At 43.6% G+C, this 20,815-nt stretch overlaps 1 protein-coding gene across 1 annotated transcript in view; it reads left to right on the top strand.

The window, feature by feature from the left end:
* KIAA0825 (KIAA0825 ortholog) overlaps positions 1-20,815 on the top strand; it is a 584,207-nt gene that overhangs the window by 245,774 nt on the left and 317,618 nt on the right. The window contains 1 exon segment of the mRNA XM_030193391.1: positions 10,507-10,912. Coding sequence (XP_030049251.1) covers positions 10,507-10,912 — 406 coding nt within the window.

Raw genomic sequence — 20,815 nt, 5'->3', positions numbered from 1 at the left:
TTGAGAGACGACAGCTCCTGCGCCCAAAGCGGACGGCATCTACCTCACGATAAATGGTTTCTCAGGATCCGGGGCCAACAGGATGGAGGCCGCGTCGAAAGCCTCCTTTACTTGATGGAATGCGGCTTGCGCCTCTGGTGGCCAGTCCCGTACATTCGCATGTTTTTTTGTGAGCGCCATCAACGGCGCTGTCAGCTGCGAATACTGAGGAATAAACTGACGATAGTAGTTCACGAATCCCAAGAACCGTTGTAGCGCTTTCAATCCCAGCAGTTGAGGCCACTCCCGGATAGCGCGGAGCTTGTCAGGATCCATCCGCAACCCCCCGGGTAACAGAATGTGTCCCAAAAAGGGCAGAGATCGCTGATGAAATGAGCACTTACTGAGTTTGGCAAACAGTCGGTATCGCCGTAAACGCTGCAGTACGGCACGAACATGGCTCACATGCTCTGCGGGATCCCGGGAGAAAATCAAGATGTCATCCAGGTAGACAATCACCGTGGAGTTCAACAAATCCTCGAGCGCGAAGTTGATGAATCTTTGTTACACTGCAGGGGCGTTGCATAAGCCAAAGGCATCACTCGATACTCAAAATGCCCCTCATGAGTATTAAAGGCGGTCTTCCACTCATCCCCCTCCCGGACACGGACCAAGTTGTAGGCCCCTCGCAGGTCCAATTTGGTGAAGATCTGGGCTCCCTGCAACCTGTCAAAGAGTTCTGGAATGAGCGGTAAAGGGAATCGATCCTTCACCGTGATGGTATTTAACCCCCGATAATCAATACAGGGCCTCAAGGAGCCATCCTTCTTGGTCACAAAAAAGAACCCAGCCCCGGCAGGGGACGTAGAGGGGCGGATTAACCCCTTCTGAAGATTCTCCCGGATATAGCTTTGCATCACCTTGGATTCCTCCCGAGACAAGGTATAAAGACGGCCCCGGGGTGGCATGGTGTCCGCCATCAACCTAATCGCACAATCAAAGGATCGATGAGGCGGTAGGACTTCCACTTCCACGGGACTAAATACGTCCGCAAAGTCCCGATATTCCACCGGCAGGGTGGCCGGACACGCCAGCGCCGTCCCGGGGGCAACTGCCATCGCGGGACAACTGAAGTTCCGGCCCTTCAAACAGGTTTCCAGACAGGCGTTACCCCAAGACCGGATCTCCCCCCCCGGTCCAGTCAATAACGGGGGCATGGCGCCGTAGCCAAGGCAATCCCAGCACCACCTGATGAATGGTCCGAGATAATACCAGAAATCGAACCTCCTCCCGGTGATCCTCCCCTACCTGAAGTTCCAAAAAAGGGGTTATCTCCGTGATCGGCTGCGGTAAGGTAGTCCCTTGAATGGATATTACTTGCAGCGCCGGTCGATGGGGAAGCGTAGGCCAACCCATCTGTTGCAGAAGTTCGTGGCAACTGAAGTTCCCCCCTGACCCGGAGTCCACAAGGGCCCGGGTCTGGATCATAGTCTCGTGCCATCGCAGTGTTACTGGCAGAGTTACCAGTGGATCCGGTAGGGGAGCAGAGTGCCCCAAGACCCCTCCCCTCAGGGCGCCTTGGGGGAAGCGTTTCCCGCTCATGCGGGGCAAAAACGGACAAAATGCCCGGCCTCACCACAATACAGGCACAGTCCGCCCTGCAAGCGTTTTCTCCTGTCCGAGGGGCCAATCGTTGACGGCCGATCACCATCGGTTCCTCACAATTCTCTTTAGGGTCCCGGGTGCCCCGGCGGGGGGACGGTCCCTTGCCCGTCCGGGACGCACCCCTCGACCACTTCTGCCGTTCTGCCCGGGCTCTAGCTCTCTCCTGGAACCGGGTATCCACTCGAATACAGAGCGAAATCAGGGCGTCCAGCTGTCCCGGGACCTCCCGTCCTGCCAACTCGTCCTTGATTCGCTCTTGCAATCCCTCCAGAAAGATTGCCGCCAAGGACTCCTGATTCCAACGCAGTTCAGTTGCTAGGGTCCGAAAACGAATGGCATAATCGGCCACCGTCCCCTCGCCCTGTTGAATCCGCAGCAGTTCAGACGCCACAGAAGACGGCCTGCCTGGGAGGTCGAACACCATGCGGAAACGGCGCTGAAATTCGGCATAATCGTCCATGAGGGGGTCCTGCTGCTCCCACAACGGGGACGCCCATGCCAGGGCCTTTTCCTTACATAGGGAAACAACATATCCCACTTTAGTCTGGTCTGATGAAAATGCCTCCGGTTGCATCCGGAAGGCTAAGTTGCACTGATTGAGGAAACCCCGGCAACCTCCGGGGGCCCCATCATATCGTGCAGGCTCAGGGAACCGAGGTCCCGCACGGAACCCTCCCGGACGGGGAGCCGCTGCGGCCCCCTGGACCGCAGCGGCCTGGTTCTGTACCTGGAGCGACGAAAGCTGAGAGCACACGTTCTGGAGTGCCCCCGACAGGGCGTTCAGGTGCTCCTGCTGCTGCTGAAGTACTTTAGCCAGGTCCCGTAGATCAGGCTGCGTAGGCGAGCTCATGGCTTCCGGTTCCTGTCTTGTCTTCACGTTGGTGAGCCCTTAGGTCCCGCAAGGCCGAAAGACCTCAGAGGACAGCCGTGCACCCCAATCTTCACCCGCGGCGACCGCCGTTCACCGGAGGTTGAGCCCCCAGCTGCAGGCGGTCAGCAGGACTGCTGGAACCGCGGGGTGGACGGCTGACCTGGCTAGTGTCGGGAGTTGCGGCCAGCAGACACAGTCGTCAAGCACAGAATAGCTCTCTAGACAGGTGGATAGCAGTCCACGGTCAAAGCTAGCACAGTCACTGGATAAGCGGCTAGCACTCTGTGGACAAAGATGGCACAGTCTCTGGATAACGGCTAGCAATCCGTGGTCAAGGATAGCACAGTCTCTGGATAACGGCTAGCAATCTGTGGTCAAGGATAGCACAGTCTCTATATAACGGCTAGCAATCTGTGGTCAAGGATAGCACAGTCTCAGGATAACGGCTAGCAATCTGTGGTCAAGGATAGCACAGTCTCTGGATACTCCAAATGATGCAACGCGACCCGCTGCACGGGCTTCGGGAACAGAACCGGAAGCAAGGAGGTCCTCTGGTTCCTCGGTTTAAATATCGCGCCATCCCGTCCCCGGGAAGAAACCCACCAATCCGGCCCAGGGGAGTCGGCAGAGCCCTAGGATTGGCTCTGCCCGAACTCCAGGCGGAGTCATCGCCCGGGTTCGCCAATCTGGTGCGAGGTAGGTGGAGCTCCAGAGCCCTCCGGCTCTGGAGCGAAGGAGTCGTCGACTCCAGCTCCGCCATTTTGGGCGGCGTGAAGCTCTTCCCGACCTCCCCTCTCCAAGAGGCCGGCGTTCGTCCTCGCTGGCCACCGATCCCGGCCTGACCCGCCAGTCCCACGGCAGTGCCGGCTCCTCCGCGGAACCTCTCTGGCCGTCCTCCGGTGCCGCGGAGACCGCTGGCTCCCGCTCCCCACAGCGGGAGAGCAGGTATGGGCGCGGGACGCAACAATAGCATTGTGTAAGAACTTTTTTGCATTTCAGGATAACATGTACATGCAGAAATCAGGAGTGGCAATGGGGGTGACTTTTGCCCCCACCCTAGCCAATTTGTATATGATATGGTTGGAAAATAAATGGTTGTCGATTTCCCCTTTTAAACAGAAGATGGGAATATGGAGACGCTTTATAGACGATGTCTTCGTCCTGTGGTATGGCATGGGGAAAGAGCTTGAAGAATTCCATCAATGGCTCAACCAATGTCACACTAGGATTCAATTTACCCTTACGTGGTCCGATGAGAAGATTAATTTCTTGGACGTTGAAATATATTTAGTAAACCAGCAGTTTAGAACAAAAGTGTTTACTAAAAGTACGGACCAGAACACCTTTCTGGAGTATGGCAGTAGCCATCCGAAGGCATTAAGACAAATCCTTCCATTGTCCCAGTTTCTCCGATTTAAGAGTATATGTACATCAGAGGAAGATTGTAGAGCACATTCGGAACTGTTTGGAGCAAAGTTATTGCAGAGAAACTACCCGCGCAAAGTAGTTAAGCGTGCATATACAAGAGCGAAATACAACAACCGCGACCTGTTGCTGCAGGATAGACAAAAACAAGAACAAGAGGATCGCACATGACGTTTATCACTAGCTATATCCCAGGAGGAGAAGTAACAGCGGGGATCATCAGACGTCATTGGGACATTGTAAAATCTCACCCTTTATTTGCTGAATATAACATAAGAACTACTTTTTCACGCTCTAGGAATCTCAAAGAGATTTTGAGCCCAGCTGTATTACCAAATAGCCCTACAGAGATCAATATTGAGTTGGGGAAGGACGGTGTGGGTCATTTTATATGCATGAGACAGGGTTGTAAGACATGCCCGGTTACGATCAAAGGCGCAAGTTTTGTGAGCGGGGGTAAGACGTATCAATTGAAAGGAAATACTACATGTAGATCGAGAGGCATTATTTATTACATTGGTTGTACATGTGGAAAATTATACATAGGTAAATCTACAAGATCAGTACATGAAAGAATGATAGATCACCGTTCACGCATATCAGCACAACACATGGGGGCTCCTCTGGTTCAACATTGTGTTAAAAATAATCACACGTTTGATGAACTTAGGTGCATAGTCATAGAGCAGGTATCTCCGTCCAATCGGGGTGGTGATTTTAACAGAAAGGTGTTGCAACGAGAAACCTTTAGGATACATACATTAGATATGATTGAGCCCAAGGGTTTGAATACATACAGTGGGGGAAATAAGTATTTGATCCCTTGCTGATTTTGTAAGTTTGCCCACTGACAAAGACATGAGCAGCCCATAATTGAAGGGTAGGTTATTGGTAACAGTGAGAGATAGCACATCACAAATTAAATCCGGAAAATCACATTGTGGAAAGTATATGAATTTATTTGCATTCTGCAGAGGGAAATAAGTATTTAATCCCTCTGGCAAACAAAACCTAATACTTGGTGGCAAAACCCTTGTTGGCAAGCACAGCGGTCAGACGTCTTCTGTAGTTGATGATGAGGTTTGCACACATGTCAGGAGGAATTTTGGTCCACTCCTCTTTGCAGATCATCTCTAAATCATTAAGAGTTCTGGGCTGTCGCTTGGCAACTCGCAGCTTCAGCTCCCTCCATAAGTTTTCAATGGGATTAAGGTCTGGTGACTGGCTAGGCCACTCCATGACCCTAATGTGCTTCTTCCTGAGCCACTCCTTTGTTGCCTTGGCTGTATGTTTTGGGTCATTGTCGTGCTGGAAGACCCAGCCACGACCCATTTTTAAGGCCCTGGCGGAGGGAAGGAGGTTGTCACTCAGAATTGTACGGTACATGGCCCCATCCATTCTCCCATTGATGCGGTGAAGTAGTCCTGTGCCCTTAGCAGAGAAACACCCCCAAAACATAACATTTCCACCTCCATGCTTGACAGTGGGGACGGTGTTCTTTGGGTCATAGGCAGCATTTCTCTTCCTCCAAACACGGCGAGTTGAGTTCATGCCAAAGAGCTCAATTTTTGTCTCATCTGACCACAGCACCTTCTCCCAATCACTCTCGGCATCATCCAGGTGTTCACTGGCAAACTTCAGACGGGCCGTCACATGTGCCTTCCGGAGCAGGGGGACCTTGCGGGCACTGCAGGATTGCAATCCGTTATGTCGTAATGTGTTACCAATGGTTTTCGTGGTGACAGTGGTCCCAGCTGCCTTGAGATCATTGACAAGTTCCCCCCTTGTAGTTGTAGGCTGATTTCTAACCTTCCTCATGATCAAGGATACCCCACGAGGTGAGATTTTGCGTGGAGCCCCAGATCTTTGTCGATTGACAGTCATTTTGTACTTCTTCCATTTTCTTACTATGGCACCAACAGTTGTCTCCTTCTCGCCCAGCGTCTTACTGATGGTTTTGTAGCCCATTCCAGCCTTGTGCAGGTGTATGATCTTGTCCCTGACATCCTTAGACAGCTCCTTGCTCTTGGCCATTTTGTAGAGGTTAGAGTCTGACTGATTCACTGAGTCTGTGGACAGGTGTCTTTCATACAGGTGACCATTGCCGACAGCTGTCTGTCATGCAGGTAACGAGTTGATTTGGAGCATCTACCTGGTCTGTAGGGGCCAGATCTCTTACTGGTTGGTGGGGGATCAATACTTATTTCCCTCTGCAGAATGCAAATAAATTCATATACTTTCCACAATGTGATTTTCCGGATTTAATTTGTGATGTGCTATCTCTCACTGTTACCAATAACCTACCCTTCAATTATGGGCTGCTCATGTCTTTGTCAGTGGGCAAACTTACAAAATCAGCAAGGGATCAAATACTTATTTCCCCCACTGTATACTCATTGGGGATGTTTTTTCTAAAGTTTTTTCTAAGGTTTTTCTAAATTTTTTTCAAAGTTTTTCAAAGTTTTTTAGGTGAGTTCTAAGTTTCTTTAAAGTAAGTTCATAAGGGGTTTAAGATGGCGGAAGCAGCGGTCAGAAGAAAGCATGAAGTGATGAAAGAAACAAGTAAGCAATTAATGAATAGAACGGTTGGTTTGATTTTTATTGTTTATTTTTGTTGTTCCTTTCCTGACAGATTTGGTGATACTCCCCCTTGACAAAGTGAAACGAAACGGGGACCTGTCAGGGTATAAGAGATCACAACCTGCCTAAGATAAGTGTTGTGTGCATAGATAAGAAAACATGTAAGGAACCATAAGTAAACGTATGAATTAGGTTATAGTGCAATAATAAATGCATTATTTGGAGGCGGTGGATGAGTCTATGATTAATTTATGAGCATAAGTGAGTGATTCACCTTAGGGTGAACTGAGAACAATCGTGCCAGTTATATGAGACTCTACCCTGTTTAGCTGATTTATAGAGCTAACTTGTTCAACACTTGGTTAGCAACTTTTTGATATCCTAGGAATAAGCAGTAGATTTTCCTAAGTCCATCCTAATAATGGCTTATGGACTTTTCTTTTAGGGAATTATCCAAACTTTTTTTAAACCCTGCTAAGCTAACTAGTTTTACCACACTCTCTGGCAACAAATTCCAGAATTTACTCGTTGAGGGGCCCTTTTACAGAACAGCGGGAAGCCCAACATGGGCTTACCAGTCACTGTTCTGGGACTACCAATGGCCCAACACAGCGACTAGTGGTAGTCCCACCCCGAGCGCGCGCCATTTCTGGGGGAAAAAGAAAACCTCTGGAAATGGCTTGCGCTGCGGTAACCTGGTGGTAATCGGGCATCACCGTGCGCTGCCCAGTTAGTGTGGGAGCCCTTATCACTACCTCAGTGGGTGGCAGTCAGGGCTCCCTGCCACATGGCCATTGGTAAGGGTTCTCTTTCCACATGGCCATATGGACCTGGGGTCATTTTACCCACTGCAGTAAAAAGGGCCCTGGCATTCGGGAAACACAGCCCCCACTGTTAGCGGAGGGCCCTTTTTCCCCGCAGCTTGGTAAAAGGACCCCTAAGTGAAGACACTTTTTCCAATTTGTTTTAAATTTACTACTTAGTAGCTTCATTGTGTGACCTCTAGTCCTAGTATTTTTGGAAAGAGTAAACAAGCAATTCACATCTAGCCATTCCACTCTATTCAGTATTTCAAAGACTTTTATCATATCTCCTCTCAGTCATGAGATGGACATCCATGCACTAGAAACAGTCAGCATGAAAATCAATTTTGCAATTTGAAATGTACTACTACTTATAATTTCTATAGTGCTACTATATGTATGGAGTGCTGTCATTGGACATAAAGAGACAGTCTCTGCTCTACAGAGCTTACAATCTAATTAGGACAAACAGATCAAATAAGAGATAAGGGAATTACTAAGGTGGGAATGATAAAACATGGGTACTGAACAAGTGAGTAAGGGTTAGGAGTTAAAAGCAGCATCAAATAGGTGGGCTTTTAGCCTAGATTTGAAGACGGCCAGAGATGGAGCTTGATGAACCAGCTCAGGAAGTCTATTCCAGGCATATGGTGCAGCAAGATAAAAGGAACGGAGTCTAGAGTTGGCAGTGGAGGAGAAGGGTGCAGATAAGAGAGATTTACCCAGTAAACAGAGTTCCCGAGGAGGAGTGTAGGGAGAGATAAGAGTGGAGAGGTACTGAGGAGCTGCAGAGTGAATGCACTTATGTCAATAAGAGGAGTTTGAACTGTATGTGGAAATGGATAGGAAGCCAATGAGGAGAGGGCTAATATGAGCATAGCGACACTGGCAGAATATAAGTCGTGCAGCAGAAATTTGAATAGATTGAAGATGAGAGAGATGGCTAAGTGGGAGAAGCAAGTTGCAGTAGTCTAAGCGAGAGGTGAGAAAAGTCTGGATTAGGGTTTTGGTAATGTGCTCAGAAAGGAAAGGACAAAATGTCCAAAATTTGAACGGGGAAAAACAAAGGACATGCACGTCTATATAGCAGCATTGTTTGAAAATGGCCACAGAGACATCCATGCAGAACAGAGGATCCCACTTTAACTGTACCTGAATGTACACCAGTATACTTCAGGCTTGCAAGAGTCTTATATATTTAGGTACAGTAAGTATTTTTCTGTTTTTGAAGGGCTCAAAATTAAAAACTAGAAGTGGAATTTGAACCTGGGTCTCTTGGTTTACACTCCACTAACCACTAGGCTACTCCTCAGACCTGCATCCTGCTCTGTTAAGAATGCCTGTATTACCGTGAAGATTTCATACAGCCTGGTATCCCCTTCCAGTTTCATTTTCAGGGGATACATCAGCCACTGGGGGATGTCATGCATTTAACCCTCCAGTGGACTGCTGCCCAATCACAGCACCTTTCTGTAACTTGGATTTCAGGCCCTCCCTAGTCCTGCCCAGAACACACCCCCTTGCCATTTGGATGTACTGCATTGTTGGATATCTTTATTCTGCTTTTGCAAAAATTTGTGGTTTGGACATTGCAAGCACATGGATATCCATTTCAGCCTTTTGAGACATCCATATGTGTTGAAAATGAGCGCCATAAAGTTTTAAGGTGAAAAATAAATTTGTGGGGGTTTTTTGTTGCCAATAGTTAGAGTTTACCTTCTTGCCCTGCCAGCCCCAAACTTATTAGGCAGATATTTTGAGGGGCAATCTCAAAAGGACGTCTGTGGCATAACGTCCAAAATGGAAAATACCTGTGAGATGGATGTCCCACAGGAAATACATCATGATTTCTCTTTTGAAAATGCATATCTCAAAGTTTTACTATCATTTTCACATAACAATTATACATACACTCAATATATCACATCATATTTATTCCTGCTTAAAAAATACAAACAGATCAACCATACACATAACTCTATCCCACCATTTATAACTGAAACGTGACCTGAACATGGAGCAAAGTCACTGATTTCCCGTTATATCAGTCCACTTGTTGACTGTGGATTCTTTAATCATTAGAGGCTCTCCAGACAATGCAGTATTTCATTAACCATTGTTCATATAAAAATAGATAGCCCAGGAGAATGTCCAATTGTAGATGTATTGTAATATATTCCACACTTTTCCAAAATAAATTAATGGATCCCAGTCAATGTGTATGGTTGATCTGTTTGTATTTTTTAAGCAGGAATAAATATGATGTGATGTATTGAGTGTATGTATAATTGTTATGTGAAAATGATAGTAAAACTTTGAGATAGTCATATATATTTGGTTGTTCAGCACAATTTGACTAAGAGGAGGAGTGTGTAACCCTTGATTTGGAAGTAACGTTTTGAAAATGCATGAGATAATGTCTATGTGCTGGAGACATCTAACATGAACAGCCATTTTACAAACTGGAACGTATAACATATGAATAGCAAAAAAGCAGGGACAAGGACATCAATCTGGCAGCATTCTTACTTCCTGTTCCGGGGCAGAGGGAGCAGGGAACCAGCGGAACCGACACCCCTCCCCAGCGGCGTGCACATGGCAGGCTAGAATGCACTCGAGGGGAGGGTTGATGCGCCGGGGGGTTGATGTTCCGAGTGGGGGTGACATGCTGCACCTGGGGGGGTGCGCAGCGGCCCTCGCTACGCCACTGCGCCCACAACACACCCCCTTGCTATTTGGGTGAACTGCAGTGTTGAATGTCCCTTCATTGCCTTTGCAAAATGGGGATTTGGACATTTCAAGCACATAGATGTCCATTTGGGCATTTTGAGACATCCATATGCTTTGTAAATAAGCATCATTGTCAAGGATCTGCAGATATTTTCCCTACAGTACTTTTCAGCTCAATCAGTCTGAAGAACAGGGACCAGAATTAAAAGTCAAATTTGTTTCCTTATGCTAACAGAAAGCCTTTTTATAGGGTCATTATAGTAGACCCATGCTTTGCATTTCACTGTATGCAAATACTTCTGTATATTTGTTTATTACTTTTAAAATTGTTAATGAGATAATATAAGTACTTATGGTAATCTACATCAAAAGTGTAATATTCCCATTTTATATAGAATTGAAATAGATATAAATGTCTAATATATTATCCCTTCTGTTTTTTTTCTTTTTAAGGTTTTACAAATTTTATGGCACAGGCAGTTTATATTATAATCAGCAAGTTGCCATCCATTGTTGCAAGTTTGTCCCTTCCAATTAAGTATTTCTTTTTACTTTTGCAACAAAATCTGCCAGGAAACTGTATTGAATGGAAGGAAGTTGGACTACTTGTCTGGAACATGATTGTAATAATATGTCAAATACTAGACGATGGAGACAACATAGAATTTTTAACTGGTGCCACACTTGACAGACAGAGCAAAGAGAAACTCAGCGGAGTTTGTGGATGTTTGGAAAATATTTTGGGCAAACAGAATAACCAGAAACAAGTAACACAGAAGATTATACAGAGCATTGAAGAACAAAGACCCAAATGGATTGAAAGTCAATTGCAAAGAGCAAGAATCCTGAGCATGAATGGGTAAATGGGGAGTTATTTAATTTAATGGGTTTATTTAGATCCATAGTACTTCAGTGATGTGAAAAATATTTTGTCCATCCCCCCAATAGCCACTATTATTGCATATATGTCACACTGAATAGTTTCTGATCTTTAAACAAAATGTAATATTAGACAAAGAAAGCCTGAGTAAACACAACACAATTTACACATTATTACATCATTTATTTACAGACAATTCGATCCGACTCCCATATCACGTATGTGAAAAGTAACTGTCCCCTAAACTTAGTAACTAGTTGGACCTCCTTTAGCCGCAATAATTGCAACCAAAATCTTCCTATAATTTGATATCAGTCTTTCATTTCTCTGTTGAGGAAACTTAGCCCATTCTTTTTTGCAGAATTGTTTTAATTCAGATACATCTGTAGGTTTTAATGCTTGAACTGCTCATTTTGAACCCTGCCTCAACATCTCAATTGGTTTCAAGTCAGGATTTTGACTAGGCCAATCCAAAACATTAATATTTTTATCCTCAACCATTCACATGTAGACATGCTTTTATGTTTTGGATCACTGTCTTGCTGCATAACTCAAGTACACTTCAGCTTCAGTCCACGGACAGATGACTAGATATTCTCCTTAAGGATTTTTTGGTACAGAGCAGAATTCATGGTTCTTTCATAATGGCAAGTTTTCCAGTTACTGAAGCAGCAAAGCATCCCCACACCATTACACTACCACCAATATGTTTAACTGTTGGTATGATGTTCTTACTGTGGAATGCTGCTTTTGCTTTTTGCCAGACATAATAGGACCTGTGTTGTCCAAAGAGCTCCACTTTTGACTTGTTTATCCATAGAACATCCCAAAAGGCCTGGGGATCATCCAGGTGTGTGCTTGCACATGTGAGACAAGCATTGATATCACTCTTGGATAGCAGCGGTTTCTGCCTTGGTAATCTCCCATGAATCCCATTTTTGCATGGTCTCTTTCTTATTGTTGGGTCATGAACACTGACCTTAGCAGAGGCTAAAGAGGACTGCAATTGTATGTTTTTCTAAGATGTTTAGTGACTTACTGGTTGAGTTGTCACTTTACCCTTGGAGTAATTTTAGCAGGTTGGCCGCTCCTGGGAACATTCAACACCATTGCAAGTCCTCTTCATTTGGAGATAATGGTTCTTACTATGGTTCATTGGAGTCCCAGAGCTTTGGAAATGGCTTTTTAACCCTTTCCAGACTTATATATTTCAACAACGTTTTTTCTTATCTCTTCTGGAATTTCCTTTGATTGTCGCATTTTTATTTTTTATTTTATTTATTGAATTTGTATCCCACATTATCCCACCTCTTTGCAGGCTCAATAGAGTTCTTATGGAAACTTTATGGTGAGCACTCATGGTAAGGTTCAATGTAGAGTGAGGTTAAGATTCAACAGGGCTGGGTGCAATCAAGTCTGGCTGTGCTCAATCAACTGAATTTAATTATCAATTAAATTTGGTCAGTTGGTTGAGTAACTCAGGAGGCAGTTAATTTTTCTTTAAATAAATGACATAATAATGTAAAAACTGTATTTAGTCAGGTTCCCGTTGTCTAATATTATGTTTTGTTTAAAGATCTGAAACCATTCAGTGTGACATACATACAATAATAGGGAAAATGAAAAGGGATGGGAGGAGCAAACCTTTTTTCACATCACTGTATATGGGAAATGAAAAGGCTGATGGAGGAAGAAGGTAAGTTTGACATAATTAAGGTGCCTCAATTAATTAATTAAACCTAAGACCATGGAGCAGATTCACTAAAAATAAATGCTAGAAATATATTAGCGATGTGCATGCTCTGCATCTTTTACCATGGTTCAGCAGTATGGGCTAGAGTCTATATATGGTGCCTAAAAAATCTGCGTGGAACTAAGCGTATTTTATAAAATTTATAAGTACATAAGTATTGCCACACTGAGAAAGACCAAAGGTCCATCAAGCCCAGCATCCTGTCTCCAACAGTGGCCAACCCAGATCACAAATACCTGGCAAGATCCCAAAAAAGTCCAATACATTTTATTCTGCTTATCACAGAAATAAGCAGTGGATTTTCCCCAAGTCATTTTAATAATGGTCTATGGACTTTTCCTTTAGAAAGCCGCCCAACCTTTTTAAACCCTGCTAAGCTAACCCACCTTTACCACATTCTCTGACAACGAATTCCAGAGTTTAATTACACATGGTGAAGCAAATTTCTCCAATTCATTTTAAATTACTACTTTGTAGCTTGATCGCATGCCCCCTAGTCCTAGTATTTTTGAAAAGAGTAAACAAACAATGTCTACCCAACAAATGATTCACGTCTACCCACAAACAATACTCTATACTGCAGTGCCTAAATCTATGCGCATTCATTGACGCCAATAAAAACCTGGTGTAAATCCATGCACATAGATTTAGGCGCACTGACCCATATTCTGTACTTATGTGCAGAAATTTTGGAATGCCCACGAAATGCCCATAAATACGCCCCTTTTCAGCTATGTGCATTGATTTTGAACTGCACACTTTCAGTTTAGGCAGTTCTTTATAGAATATGCTTAGCGATTTCCATGCATAAATTGTAATTATTGCTAATTAGCGCTCATTATTGCTTGCTAAGTGCTGTTAAAAACGTTGATTATCTTGTTACACCAACTAAGTTACACACGTATCTCTGTGCGGAATCTAGGTGCCATATATAGAATCCGAGCATATATGTCTGCATGAGGCAGGACCACTGGACATCAAAGTCCAAGTGGACTAAAGCTGGATAATTTTATAATCTTTTACTGTATGCAAAGCATGCTTTACACACAAAAAAGGGCTCTTATAAAACATGAATTGAGCTTGCACACATGGAAAGTGTATTGCAACTTTAATTTGGATCTCATGTATTTATTTATTTATTTATTTATTTACAGCCTTTTTGAAGGAATTCACTCAAGGCGGTGTACAGTAAGAATAGATCAAACATGAGCAATAGACAATTACAGCAGTAAAAACATTCAAAAACAATACAAAGTATGGCATGGTATACTATTTACAATGTCAACACAATACGTAATAGAACATTATAGGTGATAGCAAAGGGTAAAGCAAAGATGTAACATATAGAAGGGTAAGAAAGTAGGAAGAGTTAGAAAGTAAGGTGATTGATTTAAAGAAAGTTGCACATGAGGTCAGAGAAATGGTTAAATGTTATCTTAGCTAGGGTAGGAGTGGATAAACATGTCCTGCTGCAGTATAAGCAGCCTGAGTACTCCTTGTGTGTGTAAGTGAGACTAACGAGTTAGTTACTTCTTCCAGTAAAGGCCTGGTTGAAGAGCCAAGCTTTCACCTGCTTCCTGAAGTAGAGATAGTCTTGTGATAAGCGCAGCCTTTTAGGCAGTGCATTCCAGAGTGTGGGGGCTACTCCAGAGAAGGCTCGCTTGCGGGTATCACATTGTGTAATGTTTTTTGGAGAGGGTGTGGTTAGTGAAAGTCCTTGGGAGGACCTTAGTGTCCTTGGCGGTGTGTGAAGGATCATTCTATTTTTATTTATTTATTTATTTATTGCATTTGTATCCCACATTTTCCCACCTATTTGCAGGCTCAACGTGGCTTACATTGCTCTGCCCTGGCTATTGCCATGGCAGAATAGAAATATAATTAATAATAACACAAGAATATGACTAACATAGTGGGGAAAAAAACATTAGGTATAACAAGATTGATAATGAAATAACAATTAAAACAGTAATGTATTAGAGTTCAGGTCATGGGTCGTTATGATATGTTCTATTGAAGAGATAGGTCTTCAGTGATTTCCGAAAATTGATAAGGTCACTTATTTTTTTCACATCAAGTGGTAATGCATTCCAAAGCTGCGTTCCTATGTAAGAAAAACTGGATGAATGTATTAACTTATATTTCAGTCCTCTGCAGCTAGGGAAGTGAAGATTTAGGAATGTGCTTGAAGACCTTTTAATATTCCTGGGTGGTAGGTCAATAAGATCTAACATGTAGACCGGGGCATCTTCATAGATAATTTTATGAATCAAGCAGCAGACCTTGAGCACAATACGTTCCTTGAGTGGAAGCCAATGCAATTTTTCTCTTAAGGGTGTGGCACTTTCGAATTTAGTTTTACCATATATAAGTCTGTCTGCAGTGTTTTGGGCTGTCTGAAGTTTCTTAATGATATGTTCTTTACAGCCAGCGTAAAGTGCATTGCGTTAGTCTTAGTGACTTAGCACTAAAGATTGTACCAGACTATGAAATATGTCTCTTGAGAAGAAAGGTCTTATTCTTTTGAGTTTCCACATTGAGTGGAACATTTTCTTATGTTTTTCGCATGGCTTTCCAAAGTAAGGTTTCGGTCAATGGTGACTCCAAGGATTTTCAAGCTGTCAGAGACAGGTAGGGAAAAGTTTGGTGTGGTTATCACAGTGGTTTTACATATATTATATTGTGAAGATAGGATGAGACATGGTACTCAGGGCCATTTCCTTTCAGGGCCTTGAAGATCAGACATAGAGTTTTAAATTTAGCCCTGTACTGTACTGGTGGCCAATGAAGTTTTTGCAAAAATGGTCTGATATGGTCACGTTGCTTGCAACTTTCTATGAGTCTTGCTGCTGCATTCTGAATCAACTGGAGCTGGTGCAGGCCCTTTGTAGTCAGACCATTGTATGGAGCATTGCAGTAATCCAGTCTTGATGTTATTATGGCATGTACAACTGGGATAAGATTTACCTTCTCGATGTAAGAAGAGAGGCAACGTAGCTGTCGCAAATAGTAGAAGCAGCTCTTGAAGGTTGCTTGGATTTGGGGAATCAGTGTAAGTGTTGAATCTAGCTGTATTCCTAGGTTTCTGACTTGTGATTTGAGGGGGAGGTTTGATGTCAGGTATGTATCCACTTGTGTTAGGTACCCAGAGAAGCTCGGTTTTACTTGGGTTCAGGCAAAGTTTGTTGTGTTTAGCCCATTCTTGAATTGATGTTAGACAGGTAATCAGTTTATTCAAGGCTGTAGGTAAGTCAGGTTCAATGGGTATGAGTAGCTGCACATCATCCGCATAGATGTAGAACTGAGTGTCCATTGACCGAATCAGCTCAGCTAGTGGTTTGAGGTAGATATTGAACAGAATAGGTGACAGTATCGATCCTTGTGGTACCCCGCAGGTCAGTGTCCATGGTGGTGATGAGTTGCTGCCAAACATTATGGATTGTTGCCTGTCTGATAGGTAGGATCTGAACCAGGCACGTACTGTTCCATTGATACCTGTTTCTGTCAGTCGTGCTAGCATGATATCATGATCCACGGTGTCAAAAGCTGCAGAGAAATCAAGCAATACTAACATCAAGGCGAATCCCTTGTCTCGGTTTCTGTGAAGATCATCTAGTAGGGATACAAGGACCATTTCTGTACCATAAACAGGTCTGAATCCAGATTGACATGGATCTAGCCAGTTTCTCTTTTCTAACCAGTCATTAAGTTGAACACAGACTGTTTGTTCCATGAGTTTCCCTAGAAATGGGATGTTGGATACTGCCTGTAATTTTCAAGTTTGTCCTGGTCAAGGTTGCTTTTCTTCAGCAGAGGGTGGACCACTGCCCTTTTTAATGCTGTTGGTAGCTGCCCGTTAGAAAGAGAGGTGTTCACAATTTTTGTGGCACCTTCTATGAGGCCCATACTTGCCTGCTGCACTATCTTTGATGGGCAGGGATCGAGGGAGCAGGTAGTAGGTCGAAGATCTCTTAGGATTTTGTCAAGGCTCTCCTCTGTCATTGGGTTAAAAGTGTCCCATCTGTCTCTGTCAGGAGGGGGTGAGTAGGTGTTCCTGAGGCTTTGGGTAGAAATGGAGCAGAGGTGCAATATATGTACTTATTTTATAAAATAGGTGTGTAAAATCACACATTTATATACTGGTCTCAGATCTATAAAATGAGCTATAAAAATAGTTATATATTTTTTTGTGATCTGCCTGGGACTTGTGACTTAGAATGGGTACCTTTAGAGACAGAATGCTGTGCTCAATAGATGTTGGTCTGACTTCCATAGAGCTTACCTTATGTCCTTACGTTTTATCACAATCAGGAACTCAGCATAATTTTCCCTTTTCCACCAGGTCACTTTTGTATCATGAATATGTTTGTTTTATTTACAAACTTAGGTGGATGCTTCACCATAGGTTTTCAATCAGTAGGAATTACAACTAAAGTATACAACTTAATCTAAAATGCAGTTACAAACAGGCAATAAAGTTCTCACTTCCAGCTTTTTCGAGTCTCCATAGTTCAGACTACTGCCTTTGAGCTTTAATTTGTCATTGGACTTCCTCTTTGGTCAAGCAGAAATAGGTGGACAGACAATATACAGTTGTATGCCGAAGTTTAGGCACCTCTGGTCAAATTTTGCTTTAGTTAATTCCTATGTGAACAGAAGCTCTCATAATCTCTACATTGTACAAAATTAAACACAATCTGGCTGATATTCAAAGTGATTTAACCAGACGGAAACAGCCACTGACCGGTTAAATCGCTTTTTCCCGGCTATCTGGCCATTTTTCAGTGGCACTTAACCATTTATCTCTGCTGAAAATGACCGGTTAGCACTACATTCAAAAGTGGCTAACTTGTGGGCATTCCAGGAGCAAAGTCAAGTTAAGTACCAATATTCAGTATAAGTAAACTTTAATTGGGCAACATAAATAGCAGTCCTATCTTTAAGTGGTTTGGCTTATATCTTGAGGAACTGAATATTGACGTAACCGGCTATGTGTTAGCTGGCTCCATATTTAGTGCCAAAGTCCAGACAAGGCCCAGCACCAAATATCTGGAAATAACACAGGAGGCAGTCAGCAAAACACTCACCCCTGTTGGCTGAAAGGGATGAAAGGGAGATAGAGGAGATAATGACATGAAAGTGGGAAAGGGACATGGAGGGATGCTGGATACAAGGAGGGATAAGGGTGACACGGAGAAATTCTGGATTGAGGTGGGGTTTAAAGGATATGGTGGACAGAGTGTGAGAGAAGATACTGGTCAGTGGAATGAAAACAGAGAGAGGGTGCTGTACAGAGGGGAGGAAAGAGAGAGAGAGATGGGAGAGGCATCAAAAAATGGAGAATAAATAGGATGAAGCATGGGAGGGCTGGGATTAGGGAGATGAAAAGCTGTAGGTAGGTGCAGTAAAAAAAAAAAAAAAAGGAAGATTGAAGACTGAATGAAGTCTGAGCAGATACAGAGGCAGAAAAATAAGAAAAGCTGAAAGGAAAAGATCTAAATCAGAGATGGATGTAGAAGAGGAAGTGAAGAAGATAGGAAGGGAGAGACGTGGCAGATGCACTGGAGACTTTAGAAAGAAATTTAAGAAAAGACAGAGGAAAACAGAAATTGGAGACTAGGACAAACATGGTCAGAAAAAACAAAATGACCATAGAGCAAAGGTAGAAAGAATAATTTTATTTTTAATTCAGTGAATGGAAAATGTCAGTTTACGGTAGATTTACATTTCTTTATTTGTATTTTTACAGAGTGCAGGGTGCCTTTTTCTCTTTTTCTGCTCTAGTGTGTGTTGCATGCAGAGTGTGTCTTCTTGGGGTAGTCATATTTTAATTGTGTGGTCACTTACTCTGTACCTGGAAAGGGTCTATTTGTATTCATGTGTTTGTGACCAAGACCAGGAACTCTGTTGCATGGAGTTCTATTTTAAGCATCTGTAATAATTTAGCTTGTTCAGTTTCCCCATAAGCATATTGATGTTCAGTCTCACTGCAATATTTAATGTGTTGTCTTTTCGTAGGTAGGGTCCTTGTTTTATTACTTTTGTAAGTTAGTGGTGTTATAGTGAACTAGGTAGCTCTATAGGTCCGAGTGATTTTTGTAGGTTTTGTATCATAGGTACTTCACAATATGCTTGAGACTGGAGAGGGTTTATAGTTTTACAGAAATTACACCAAATCAGAACTTTTTTTTTGTATAGTGAGTCCTGTGGAGTAAGGCATTTACAGTTGTTATAAAGCAAAGTGAAGAATATGTGCCATTTTGGTAATTAGTTTGCAGGATACTATGATGTGTGTTGCGATGTTGACTAACACATTATGCCATTAAGTACATATAAGTAATGCCATACTGGGAAAAGACAAGGGTCCATCGAGCCCAGCATCCTGACACGACCAGCGGCCAATCCAGGCCAAGGGCACCTGGCAAGCTTCCCAAACGTACAAACATTCTATACATGTTATTCCTGAAATTGTGGGATTTTTCCCAAGTCCATTAGTAGCGGTTTATGGACATGACCTTTAGGAAACCGCCCAACCCCCTTTTTAAACTCTGCTAAGCTAACCGCCTTCACCACTTTCTCCGGCAACGAATTCCATTGTTAATTATACGTTGGGTGAAGAAAACTTTTCTCTGATTTGTTTTTAAATTTACTACACTGTAGTTTCATCGATGCCCCCTAGTCCCTAGTATTTTTGGAAAGCGTGAACAGACGCTTCACATCACCTGTTCCACTCCACTAATTATTTTATATGCCTATCATGTCTCCCCAGCCGTCTCTTCTCCAAGCTGCATAGCCCTAGCCTCCTTAATCTTTCTCATAGGGAAGTCGGTCCCATCCCCGCTATCCTTTTTAGTCGCCCTTCTCTGCACCTTTTCCAATTCTACTATATCCTTTCTTGAGATGCGGCGACCAGAATTGAACACCAATACTCAAGGTGCGGTCGCACCATGGAGCGATTACAACGGCATTATAACATCTCACACCGTTTTCCATACCTTCCTAATAATACCCAACATTCTATTCGCTTTCCTAGCCGCAGGCAGCAGCACACTGAGCAGAAGGTTTCAGTGTATTAGCGACGACGACACCCAGATCCCTTTCTTGGTCCGTAACTCCTAACGTGGAACCTTGCATGACGTAGCTATAATTCGGGTTCTTTTTTTCCCACATGCATCACCTTGCACTTGCTCACATTAAACGTCATCTGCCATTTAGCCTCCCAGTCTCATAAGGTCCTCTTGTAATTTTTCACAATCCTGTCGCGATTTAACAACTTTGAATAACTTTGTGTCATCAGCAAATTTAATTACCTCGCTAGTTACTCCCATCTCTAAATCATTTATAAATATATTAAAAAGCAGCGGTCCTAGCACAGACCCCTGAGGAACCCCACTAACTACCCTTCTCCATTGTGAATACTGCCCATTTAACCCCACTCTCTGTTTCCTATCCTTCAACCAGTTTTTAATCCACAATAGGACATTTCCTCCTATCCCATGACCCTCCAATTTCCTCTGTAGCCTTTCATGAGGTACCTTGTCAACCGCCTTTTGGAAATCCAGATACACAATATCAACCGGTTCCCCTTTGTCCACATGTTTGTTTACTCCTTCAAAGAATTGAAGTAAATTGGTCAGGCAAGATTTCCCCACACAAAAGCCGTGCTGACTCGGTCTCAGTAATCCATGTCCTTGGATGTGCTCTGTAATTTTGTTTTTAATAATAGCCTCTACCACTTTCCCCGGCACTGACGTCAGACTCACCGGTCTATAATTTCCCGGATCTCCCCTGGAGCCTTTTTTAAAAATCGGTGTTACATTGGCCACCCTCCAATCTTCCGGTACCATGCTCGATTTTAAGGCTAAGTTGCATATCACTAGCAGTAGCTCCGCAAGCTCATTTTTCAGTTCTATCAGTACTCTAGGATGAATACCATCCGGTCCAGGAGATTTGCTACTCTTCAGTTTGCTGAACTGCCCCATTACGTCCTCCAGGTTTACCGTGAAGTCAGTAAGTTTCTCCGACTCATCTGCTTGAAATACCATTTCCGACACCGGTATCCCACCCAAATCTTCCTCGGTGAAGACCGAAGCAAGGAATTCATTCAGTCTCTCCGCTACGTCTTTGTC

This window comes from Microcaecilia unicolor, chromosome 2 (genome assembly GCF_901765095.1).
Source record: "Microcaecilia unicolor chromosome 2, aMicUni1.1, whole genome shotgun sequence".
NCBI lineage: Eukaryota > Metazoa > Chordata > Amphibia > Gymnophiona > Siphonopidae > Microcaecilia > Microcaecilia unicolor.
This window is presented reverse-complemented; position numbering and strand designations above follow the sequence as displayed.